The 11898-nt window shown below is 36.6% G+C and overlaps 3 protein-coding genes across 3 annotated transcripts; 2 read left to right on the top strand and 1 right to left on the bottom strand.

Moving 5' to 3' along the window:
• The first annotated feature begins 729 nt into the window (after positions 1 to 729).
• LOC129308505 (uncharacterized) lies at positions 730 to 1709 on the top strand. Its single transcript, XM_054949633.1, has one exon. It carries the CDS (start codon positions 955 to 957, stop codon positions 1516 to 1518), a length of 564 nt encoding a protein of 187 aa, XP_054805608.1. The 5' UTR covers positions 730 to 954; the 3' UTR covers positions 1519 to 1709.
• Positions 1710 to 4322: 2613 nt separating this feature from the next.
• On the bottom strand, positions 4323 to 7486 carry LOC129308504 (vesicle-associated membrane protein 724-like). The gene is made up of 5 exons (XM_054949631.1): positions 7175 to 7486; positions 5658 to 5799; positions 5435 to 5555; positions 4859 to 4921; positions 4323 to 4778 (listed from the first exon to the last, which is right to left on the bottom strand). The coding sequence occupies exons 1-5, from the start codon at positions 7362 to 7364 to the stop codon at positions 4623 to 4625; spliced, it is 672 nt and encodes a 223-aa protein (XP_054805606.1). The 5' UTR covers positions 7365 to 7486; the 3' UTR covers positions 4323 to 4622.
• A 2013-nt stretch (positions 7487 to 9499) lies between these two features.
• On the top strand, positions 9500 to 11233 carry LOC129308503 (probable xyloglucan galactosyltransferase GT19). The gene has a single exon (XM_054949630.1). It carries the CDS (start codon positions 9606 to 9608, stop codon positions 10947 to 10949), a length of 1344 nt encoding a protein of 447 aa, XP_054805605.1. The 5' UTR covers positions 9500 to 9605; the 3' UTR covers positions 10950 to 11233.
• Positions 11234 to 11898: the final 665 nt, after the last annotated feature.

Raw genomic sequence — 11898 nt, 5'->3', positions numbered from 1 at the left:
ATCTATTTCATGACTTCGTGGCTGACCGAACGCTCCCTTGTCACCTCTTCCGTAGGGCTACACAAAAGACAGGACGGTACTAGACTTCACCCTAACTCGAAGTCCGATCTCTTTCATGAAAAAGATTGGGTTAGGCAACCTATAGTTCGATCTTGTCCAGTGACAACCCGAAGATTAATAGGACTGGACTTGGTCTATAGGATTGAAAGACTGGTCTTATCAGTCCAGTATTCACTTAGCTTTTTTTTTCCTTTTTATTCTATGAGAGGCAATAATCCATTTCAACATAATAAATTCAATTAAGATAGTAAAAACACTTATAATAATAATAAATTCATAATAATTTCCAACAATAAGAAAAAATATTTTTGTTATAGTCTAAATGATTTAAATTTATAACTCTAACATAAACAGCACTCAATAAAATTCAACAACATTGCATTACAATAATAATTTAAAAACAAATTTAACAAATCTTTATACAATCATTTCTTTAGTATCAATTACACTTCAAACATTTTTCAAAAATAAATTAATTATAATTATAATAAAAAAATTAATAGGACCAGTATAACTCGAAGAAATAGTCTAATTTTTTTAATTTTTTTATTCTTAAAGGATCAATATTTATACGAATCGAATAAAATTAAGACCATCTCGAATTAGACTTTCAGGAATGGAAGATTTTTGTATAACCTTAGTCCTCCGTGTGTTTTTGTTTTGTTGTGTGTGTGGGTGTGGTTTGTTTTTCTTTTAGGGTTTGGGTTTGAACTCTGAAGAGTTAAACCGTTCTGCTTGGTGTCTCTTCTCTCCACAATCACCGTTCTCACCGGTTGCAAGGCCTACTGATACCTTATGATATCCAAGTTCCTCCATTTCTTCCTTCGCCACAATATTTCGATCTCTGCCGTCGAAATCGCCCTCCTCAACTGAAACCCTTTCTCGGAAGCGAAGATGAGACCGTTGGACGAGGCAGAGACAACTGCAGTATTCGAAAAGCTCTTCAAATTCGTCGGAAACAACCTCAAGAACATCGTTGAAAATCCCTCCCATGAAGGTCCCGATTCCAACCCTGGCCGCTACTGCTTCCGCCTCAACAAGAGCAAGATCTACTACGTCAGCGAATCTCTCGTTAAGCGAGCCACCAACGTAGCCCGACCTAACCTTGTTTCTCTCGGCACTTGCATCGGCAAATATACTCATGGAGGTAATTTTCATCTGACAGTTCAGGCTCTGAACTTGTTGGCTGCTAATGCTAAGCACAAGGTCTGGCTCAAACCCCAGTCTGAGATGTCGTTCTTGTACGGGAATCATGTGTTGAAGAGTGCTTTGGGAAGGATCACGGAGAACATTGCGCCTGGTGATGGGGTTGTGGTGTTCTCCATGGCTGATGTACCGTTGGGTTTTGGGGTGGCTGCCAAGTCCACTCAGGATTGCAGGAAGTTGGACCCTAATGGGATTGTGGTGCTGCACCAGGCGGATATTGGTGAGTATTTAAGGATGGAGGATGAGCTTTGAGAGGTTTTTTCGATATGTGTCTTGTCCAATTTGGGTCACTGTGAGATTTTGATCTTGTGTATTAAGTTGAGAATGCTTTTTTGTTGAATATTGCAGTGACTATAACTATATTTGCCTGCCCCTCAACTGCATTTGTGGCTTCAATGTTATTTTACTTTTATGAATTTGATTGCCTCTCTTTTCTATGTTAAGGATTTTTGAGTTTGTTATGCTTTCTACATTTACATTTAACATGCGTTTAAAACTCCTCGAGCTTTCTGCTCCACAAGAGTAATGAAGATAATATATTGCCAATTCCAGCTGATGCACTTTATATCCCTTTCTCCCTTGAAATGAATCCTTCATATGATTCAGAGCTCTAATGGAATTTACCATCAATATGTGATTGAACTTTTTGTGCTATTTGGATTTTCATAACTCGTGTTTTCTAGAATGTTGCTAAATTGGATTTCCATTTGTTTCTCTTTCCTTTTTGATGATTTTGTTCAAGGTATGTCTGAAACGTGATATGGACATTTACTGAGTCGTGTGCACGGATGTCTTTTTCATTTAGTTTTAACCTTTCATTTAATTTTTATCTCTAAACTATAATGATTGAGAATTCTCCATTATTTTGGGTTCAAAGGGCTCTTAAATAGAGTCCTCAGCCGCATTGCAGTTAGAAGTTGCCATAAAATAAAAAATGGATGTGTCAGTGGTGAGAAAAATGAGAGCAGTAACAGTCATTTTTACTGATACGAACAGGTTAACTCTAGAAGGTCCTGCTAGTTACATTTAACCACAATTTGAATCTTTGGCTGGATTTGAGCGCAATTTGAGTGGGAAAAAGAGAAGGGTGGTGTTAAGAAGATACAGGCAATTAGTGTTAGATTCTTGAGTCTTATCCGGCAAGATAATGTATTTTAGCAATTCTGTTTTTCCTTTCTCCTTCAAAAGTTCAATATAAATTGTTTGCAGATATCTGGGGACAGTTCAATCATGGATTTGTCATTCAATACTGAAGGGAAGTTTTTGATAGTTACGTGTCATTCAGTTTGTTGATCATATCTAGGTGCCAAACCAGAGATCTCACTCATTTTCCCATCCTATGGTCGATGTCAGGGTCTATCAGTCCCTAATATGGCCACAAGTTAGATAGAGAGATACATGTTGCCTAGTAAATATAACATTTGATCAAATCATAACGTAGGTGTGATGTATCAAGGTGATTTTTCATACCCAGGTAAATCCACGTTTCAGGTGTCCAGAGTTCCCAGTTGAGTGCCACCACGTAGATACAATAGATATGGAGAAGACAAGTGCTAGTTAGAGAGATAGGGATGAGGGATGAGACATTGAGACCTACATGGACAATTAAGGGTTGATTTCTATCTTTACCTCTGTCCTCACTTTACGTCATTGGAGAGAATCCTTGTCCATTGCTAGTTGTGTCTCCCTCGGATTTAAATAGGCTCTTGGTCTCAGATGTAATTCAAAAAAAGAAAAAAAAAAAAGGCTCTGCCTCGAGTGTATTTATATTCTGTATCAGGATCTCAAACTCATTGATTGCTGAGAGCAATACTTTCCTCTCAGCCACTTACCCATAGGCCCTTCAATTGTCCTGCTCTATTGGTCCTTCATGGCTCATGCTCAAAGTTCTCTGACCATTGGAGTTTGGCTTACACAATTGCAAGAGGTTATATTTGATACTTTTTTGGCGATGATAATATAACTAGCATCCATCATTACAACCAGTGATCAGTTGTTTGTTCTCCTGGAATAGCAAACTTTCAATTCTTATTCCCAATAGAAGACTTGTTTACATAAAATTGTTTTATTTTATACATTATTAGCCACTTATGTCATCGAATTTCTCGTAGTCTACAGTTTTTTATTTTAAATTTTTGAGGAGAGGTTTTCATACTTGAATCATGATCGTTAGGAAGGAAAGCAACGTTGACAGTTAGTACAAGATCTGAGATAGACAGACTGTAATAATAATAATATTTTTTTTTGGGGGAATTAAAAGGGTAGGTTTTACCATCCAACCTGATATTGCAGGCTTGGGACTCCGAGAATTTAACAATCATATATTAAAGAAGTGTAAGGGTTTCATCATGATGGCGTTGCAATTCCAACAAACCCAATAATTTTTTTAACTCAACTAATTAATTAAAGAAATAACAAATGAATAATGTAATTCTCATATACTCATTAAAGAATTGCAAGCGGCTTTTTATATCCAGGGGATCTTTGTTTAATTCAAACTATCACAATTACATGATAAACTAAAAACCAGTATGTTCTAAATCCAATAATTTAGCGCAAAATTGATCACTTGAGTTAAATCAAAGATTGAGATGATGTGAAATAAAATTTTTAATTGAATTAATTAGATTACAATTTTTTCCCCTTAGATTACCTATTTTTCTGGGTCAATACACGTTGAGCAAAATGATATTCATATCCTTATTAAATCTAAAAAAATGTTATTAATTATTAAATAATAATAAAAACATAATACTCTTATAATTTTATTTATAAGTTATTTTTAACATGTTTTTTTTAAATTTATTAACTCTTCAAAAATTTAATAAGTTTTCAATTTTACTTTTATAAAATATAGATACTTTAACAACTACTTCCCCTATAACAAATTTAAATGTAACTATTCCATTAAATGAAAAAAAAATGAATGGAGGGGGAAAATTAAAAAGGCTCAATTAGGAGAGCTTTACTTCCCCTTTAAGACCCAACGCAATTTAAATCTGGATGAACAGTTACATGGTTGTCACATAAGAAAATGAATATGAAACAAAACACCCTTCAACAGGGGAGCCAAAATCACATGGTTCAAGATCAAAACTGTGAAACAAAAATTACAATTTTCGTACTTAAAAAAAAAAGAAAAAGAAAACTACAACACAGTAATTTTTCCAGCACATGATATAGTGACATTCTCATTCCTCTTTTTAAGAATTTGTAAATACTACAGGATACCGGCCAGCAAAGATGGTAGTAAACCTTTTCTTTTTAGTGGCCAAAATCCCCCTTCAAACCAGATTTTCTTCCCTATTCACTACATGTAGACACCATTATAAAGAACCAATATATAAACTGAAAGATCACGGGTCATTTGTACAGTCAAATCCGTGGCAAACAGAGAGCCAGATAACGAGGACTAAAAACAACAAAATTCCAAGAACAATCAACTTGATTTTCATGTTCTGGTACCACATCTTCCGACGGACCTGTGTTCCTTGCTTTTTGAATTCTTGGGCCTGAAAATAAACACATGCGATTCTCAGCCCTAGAAAACATATGACCAGAAAGGTTGGTTGTCTAACTTTAGTCAACTTACCTGTGACTTCAATGTTTCTGTCTTGTCCGCAAGGATGGTTAGATTTTCTCCTCTGTCAATAGCCTGAAAGCATGTGCAATGAAAACAAAGATCAGAATGTATTACATCATAATGATCATATGCATCTTAATATAATGAACTTCAAATATTACACCCAGGAGAAAATGGGGAACGTGTGAAAAACATTAATCCATGCAAAGAAACTTCATGAAGATACATATTTGCAAATGTGACAAGGACCAAACGAAGCTCAATTCTAAACTACAGGAATAGTTATTGAACTTCCACTACAAGTTGTCCCCAACAATACTGGGGGGGGGGGGTGTTAAGCACAGATGTTTATTGCTTTACCAAGTACCGCCATTGCTATGATGGAAGTAAAATGCCACAAGCAGAGAAAGATGGAGTTTTTCTTACATGAGAGAAAAACATGAAATTGCAATGAATTATAAATTAGAGAAGGATACAAAGAGACAACTGCACTAAGAAATGAATGAATATAAAAAATATTTCCATGTTTTACACCTGAAAAAATTAAGGTACTTCCATGTTTTACACCTGAAAAAATTAAGGTACCTTGTCGATGTTCTCTAACATTATACTTTTAACTTCTGAAACTTGAGCTTTCACTTTTATTAGCTTTTCAATCTCCTCAGCATGGTCTATGATATACTTCATATGCTCTTTCATAACCGGTCTGCAAATGTACATTCATTCATGATATCATTCATCTTCAGAAGCAAACTTTTCTATCCATGCATTAACATATCAACAAGGGATTAGGAAGAAATGAGTGTACCCAAACTCCTTGTTGAGACTTTTGCCAACAGCTGTATCTGCTTTTCCACCACCATATCTTTTCTTAAAGTCTGCTTTGACACGTTCTAGGAAAGCAATGGAGATCTGCTTGCTAACAGATTCCTTTGCAACAACACAGTAAGCTGCAAGAAATCCCGTTCATCAAACAAAGCATAAGTTGTCATTGTGTGTAACTTAATGATGAAGTAAATCTTGAGTTTCAGCAGTATGGCAAAATGATCCAATAAAAGTCAAAATATAATTTGTGGAGGTTATGGAAGCAGCGGTAATAGTTGCTGACAAAAGTAAGGCACCAACATTTTGGAGTTGACAATCATGTATTTGTCATCATGGAATCACGAAACTGGCCATGCATTTTTTATTACTCCTAAGGCCAGCCCAGAAGGTATCTCAAATTCTCAACAGGAAGTTTTGCAGGATTGCTATCACAACTTCAGTCTCAAGATAAATCTTGTTTGAAGACTTTGATTCAAGTCCTACCAAGACGTCTGATATCTCAAGATTAAGGGAGCAAAGGAAAACATTGAAATGAAGCGTTACCATGGATGCATGGTACCAAACACGCGTTATCAATCAAGGATGTATGGGCTACAAAGTAAAAGAAAAATGAAAATTTTCAACATCAAAGAGAGCCCAATCATGGGAGAGAACTATTCTTTGACAAGAAAAAGGGCCACGCACGCATAAACATGAAAGAAAAAAGGTCTCCATATATCGTTTGCATTGATCAGTGATAAATGCCTCTTCATCTATTAGTTGAATAACAAACAGTCCTCTAAATTTCAAAGCAGAATTCAATGTCGAAGTAGAGCCATGCAAAATGAACTCCTGTAAACCCAATGCTTCTAAGAAACAAAACTTAGTTCGACTTTCAGAACGCAAATTCTACTTCTCATTCAAATTCATCTTCGTTAGTCGGATGGGCAGGTAACAAAACTTATGACTGAACCGACAAAAGTAAACAAACATAGAGGAAAATCAAAATCAAACTGCTAAACAGAACCAAAAACGGAAATCGTTGTGCCATGTGAACGGCCCCATAGTAAGTTGAATCTGCTTCAAAACCAGATCCAGTACATCAAAATTCAATCCAACTTCTATTCCATTTTCATTGATAAAAAATGTGATTCACATGCTGAAAAATTCGCAGATCTCAATTTCGAATTCAGAGCGAAGAAAAACATAACCAATCTCGAAAGTATGCAGCCATCATTCAACTTGACCGAAACCAAAATGAGCACAGGTATACCAAAGCATAATCTTAGCACAGCTTTGAGTAATTTTAAATGAACAAACAACAAATCAAAAGATCCCAATTCTAGGGTTCCTAAGCACAAAAAAGGGATTTCTAAATCTCATGGAAATTTTGTCAAATTAGCATAATTAGATTGCTCTGAGGGATACTTTCTAAATTGCAAGGAAATTTCTAACATCAGAGTCATGCAAGAGAGAGAGAGAGAGAGAGAGAGAGAGAGAGATCAGAATAGTGCGGATTACCGTAACCATCCTCGAGTAGAAAATTGAAGGTGTGGCGGTCACAATTGTAAGTGAACTTGTTGTTGGAGGAAGGTAGTTTCTGAAGACACTGAGCTGCAATCGCCGGGAAGTTGCCGGTGAACTCAGTGTACTCAGCTAAGACCATCGTCCCCCGAGCGACGAAGCTATATATAAAAGATTCCTGCCCCATTGCTCTCAACCAAAGACTGCTCGAAGCTCAGCTATAGATATATAGCTACACAGAAAGAGAGAGAGAGAGAGCTTGGCGTGGGGTTGTGGCTATTCTGCTCTACAGTGGCAGAGAACTTGGAGTGAGAGAGTGGCTTCTCGTCTTTACTATGCATAAATAATTGATCTTATTCAGAATAAAATATTACAAGTGTCATCAATAAATATATAATTTTAAAAGTTACTAAGAAATAAAATAATGTTTTATATCCAGGAATTGCTACGCGTAACTTCGTTAAACTTCAATTCAATTTTACTATAATAGAGTGTAAAAATTACGAGATTAACATATAATATGGGATAGTACGGTTTTAACAAAGACTAATGAATGCTGGCAAAAAAAAAAAGACTAATAAATGCAAAAAAATATTTTTCATTTTTTTCTGCATGTGTAATTTTGAGTTTCACTTTTCAAAAAATGAGAAGGGAAATGAAATATGAAGATAGATCTAAAGTGCATAACTATGACTCTACGAGAGACTTCTTCATTTGAGAGGCTCGCTTTCGGCGTGAGTGGGAACTTTTTAATTATGATCATTGAAAGCAATATAAGGAAGGCAAGCAAGCCCTTTTATGTCATTTACCTTTTCCAGTTTATCCTGCTTTTAATTATTTATTAAATGAAGTCTATTAAATTTATCACTTTTATTCGTGCTAAGTTATCTTAGTGTCGAATATCTTTTTTTTGGCCAATCTCTAGTATTGAATACTTTGGTTACTTCTGCACTTATATTCTCTCATGCCAAACAGAGACAATCAATTTCCTTTTTATTTTATTTTTTTTTATGGCCAATAGCCCGATGGTTTCACTTGGCAGAAATCTCCCTTTCACAACAATAAAAAATAATGATAATAAATCTGAAAAAAAAGAGTAAAAAAATTAAGACAGCACTTTGCAGTATCTTGTTCTTGTTCAGTTTACTTGTAAAATATTTGGCTGCCTGTTTTAATTTGAAAATTTTTAATATTTTAATTTCATAGTGCCATTTTTTTTAACCAACATATCATTTACTACAACATTTTTGCCAGATCATTTACTGCAAGTTTATATATATATATATATATATATAGTATTCCACACTTGGCACAATAATTACTTGAACGGTATAGTTGTTGGATTAAAAACCTGTCTCAAATAAGATTACCTTTAATAAAAATATATCAATACATAATAAAAAAAATTAATGTACCCAATTTTCTTAACTATGATGGATTGTAAATTTTAACAAACTGAACTGATTACAAAAGATGAATCTTGCGCCTTATTTCTCAAACCATGTAGTGCAGTGTAAACGATCATTTGTTTCAATTTTACATCCGATTTTATTAAAAAAATATTAATAACAAAATAAATATGTATCTCATTTTTTAAACTTGTTATAAATATGTGAATAAACTTATTTACTATTTATTTAAAATTAAAATTAATAGAAATAACAGGCATTGATCAGAGTGGAGGAGGCCAGGAGCTGGACAATGTTGGAATGGAAAATTACATTTTTCATATTCTAATTAAAAATAATAATTTTATCAATAATATTTTAAATATTGATTATCAATATAAAATATAGTTTTTAGAAATTTATAATAAATTACATGATTCACATATTATTAACCATAGTATGGATTTCGCACATTTTCATATAGCATGGTTCATTACAACCTTCAGTCCTACACTGATATACACATCCACCGGATAAGTAAGAAAATTCCATTTCTAGTTTCTCCACGAACGGACCGTAAAGGCGTAAATACTGTGTCAAGACGCCGCCGCATCTGGTGGCACTGCTGAGTGTTCCGTCCTGTCCTGAGCCGTTGTTTCCTCCACCGACAACTGCTGGGTCAAACTTCGCCACGTCAAAACTCAAAACCGTCTACTTCGTCGCTAAACTGAATTCTCTCTCTTTTCTTAATTAAATAATTTTTGTATCCCACTTCCTGTCTGATTCCAATATTGCTCCTTGTTCACAATCACGACCACAACAGATAGGACAAGCACTATACCACTCCTTCAATGGTAATAAAATAGTAATAATCAGAGTTGTAATTTTCCCTCAGATTCCGAAAAGGGAGAAGAGACAGGAAGGATTAAATCCAGAATTCACCGTCATGGTGAATCAAAGAAGAAAAAGCCTCCACCTTGTCTGCATTGTTACTCCTATATAGCATCTTCTTCATTTCTGTAAAAATCCACATTTCTCCTATGGCTTCACTTTTGTCCACCCTTGTTTTCATCACCCTCTTGTTATTCTCCTTCTTCTTCTGCTTTGCTGTCTCTCAAGCAACTTCCAGTGATGAATCAGACGAAGATGGCTGCGACAACCGTTGGATCTACCTCCGGAGTCTCCCTCCGCGCTTCAACCTCGATCTGCTCATGAATTGCTCCGAATACCCGCTTTTCGACGACTTTTGCCCTTACTTGGCCAATCATGGCCTTGGCCAGAAGACCCATAACCGCTCTTACAGTTGGTATCGGACCGACCCGTTGATGCTCGAACTCATATTTCATCGTCGCATGCTGGAGTACCCATGTCTCACAGAAGATCCATTTTCTGCTAACGCGGTTTATCTTCCCTATTATGCTAGCCTCGACGCTTTGCGCTATCTCTACGGCCCGGAGATTAACTCTAGCGCCGAGCACGGGCTCGAATTTTTCGAGTTTCTGCAAGAAGACGAGCCCGGAATCTGGAATCGGCACATGGGTCACGACCATTTCCTGGTGATGGCTCGGCCGGCGTGGGATTTCTCGCAACCGTTGGAGAATGATCCACCCATATGGGGGACTTCGTTTCTGGAGTTGCCTCAGTTTTACAACGTAACGGCTTTGACGTTGGGGTCTCGTGCTTGGCCATGGCAAGAACACGCGGTCCCTTATCCGACGTCGTTTCATCCGCCAAATCTCGAGCTATTGGAGTCTTGGATTCAGCGGGCGAGGCGTTCGAAACGCACCGCTTTGGCGATGTTCGCCGGCGGCGGAGGGATCTCCGCCGCGCCTAATATTCGACGAAGCATTAGAAATGAGTGCGAGAATAATACTGCAAACTCAACCTTATACGGTGGCTATGCGAAACTGTGTGACCTTGTTGATTGCTCTAACGGAATTTGTGAGCATGATCCTATAAAGTACATGAGGCCAATGTTGCAGGCAAGTTTCTGTTTGCAACCTCCTGGGGATACTCCGACTCGTAGGTCGACGTTTGATGGATTTTTGGCTGGATGTATCCCGGTTTTCTTCGAGGATCAATCTGCGAAATCGCAGTACGACTGGCATTTGCCGGAGAACGAATTCGAGAGCTTCTCGGTGTTCATACCGAAGGAGGATGTAGTGTTCAAAGGGGTGAAGATTTTCGATGTGTTGCGAGGCATTTCTAGAGGCAGAGTTAGGAGGATGAGGGATAAAGTTTTGGAGATGATTCCCAGAGTTATGTACAGAAGGCACAATAGTTCACCTGGTCTCAGAACTAAGAAAGATGCCTTTGATGTATCGATTGACGGCACATTGCAGAAAATTCAAACAAGACTTCAAGAACTCAATTTGGCTCTGTGACCTGTTCTGCCATTCTTCTACTCACTGTAATTATAATTTTGGTTGCTTTACTTCTTCCTTCCTTCTTTAGTTAATTATATCTACTGTAGGTTCTGGATTAAATTAGAGAGTTTTTGTGTTTCATTGGCAATAATCCATTGGTCTCGATGCATTCCTTGGTAATATTGTTTTTGAGCTAAATAGTGAATCAATTCTATCCAATTGTAGCTCCCCTGCATCTTATCTGAATCTTGTGATTTTACCTCAAGAGAGAGTATGGAAGTGATAAGATTTTGAGTTAGAAATTGATCTTGCATATTATGCGTGTAGCATCTTATCATTCTTTTGATATGAATATAGAAGCAGGGATTGGACGCTGTACTTGTAAGTTTCTATTGCTATCTCACTGTCAGTAAGTAGGGAAGGCACAGCGACTAGATAGAGCCCTTCCATTCTGCAGTGTTCCCTGGGCTAATCTGAAGTTATTGAAGGTTTTGATTGTAGAAATCTGTCATTATATCTTTGTGATCTTCTTCCGTTTTTATGTATGTTTGCCCCAATTACATTTCTATGGAGCCTAGTAATGTAGCAAAATGCTGCATCTTTACTAGTGATGAGTGTGACAATGCACTATGCCTTCTTATTATTTGATTGTTCCATTCATTTCCTAGAGTCACTCGCCCCTCCATCATCATGTGATTCTTCTGAGTTGAAATATAGAGATGCATAAAAACAGCATAATGTGTGAATATGCATAGAAAGGTTAAAGTCTCGGGTCATTTCAGTTCTGCCTTCATCAGGTACACAGTTGTTTGGTATTGCAGATGGAATTTGGTTGTCTCTGAAATACATTTTAATGCAAATTTCAGAAAGGGGGTAATGATTGATCTAACTACAGCTCTTATGCCTTATTTCCGGTTTGCACAATATTCTTCCCTCTTGCTAAGCAACTTATCTGGACGAACTTGTA

The sequence above is a fragment of the Prosopis cineraria genome, unplaced genomic scaffold (genome assembly GCF_029017545.1).
Source record: "Prosopis cineraria cultivar Desert tree isolate PC_DT_omini unplaced genomic scaffold, ASM2901754v1 PC4, whole genome shotgun sequence".
Taxonomy (NCBI): Eukaryota; Viridiplantae; Streptophyta; class Magnoliopsida; order Fabales; family Fabaceae; genus Prosopis; species Prosopis cineraria.
Note: the sequence above shows the minus strand (reverse complement) of the source record. Positions and strands in the feature narration are given on the sequence as shown.

Coding starts and splice junctions, on each gene's coding strand:
- LOC129308505 (XM_054949633.1), top strand. CDS start 955: ATGAGACCGTTGGACGAGGCAGAGACAACTGCAGTATTCGAAAAGCTC.
- LOC129308503 (XM_054949630.1), top strand. CDS start 9,606: ATGGCTTCACTTTTGTCCACCCTTGTTTTCATCACCCTCTTGTTATTC.
- LOC129308504 (XM_054949631.1), bottom strand. CDS start 7,364: ATGGGGCAGGAATCTTTTATATATAGCTTCGTCGCTCGGGGGACGATG. Junction 5,800..7,174: donor TCTACTCGAGGATGGTTACG/GTAATCCGCACT, acceptor GATTTCTTGCAG/CTTACTGTGTTGTTGCAAAG. Junction 4,922..5,434: donor TGTTAGAGAACATCGACAAG/GTACCTTAATTT, acceptor ACATGCTTTCAG/GCTATTGACAGAGGAGAAAA.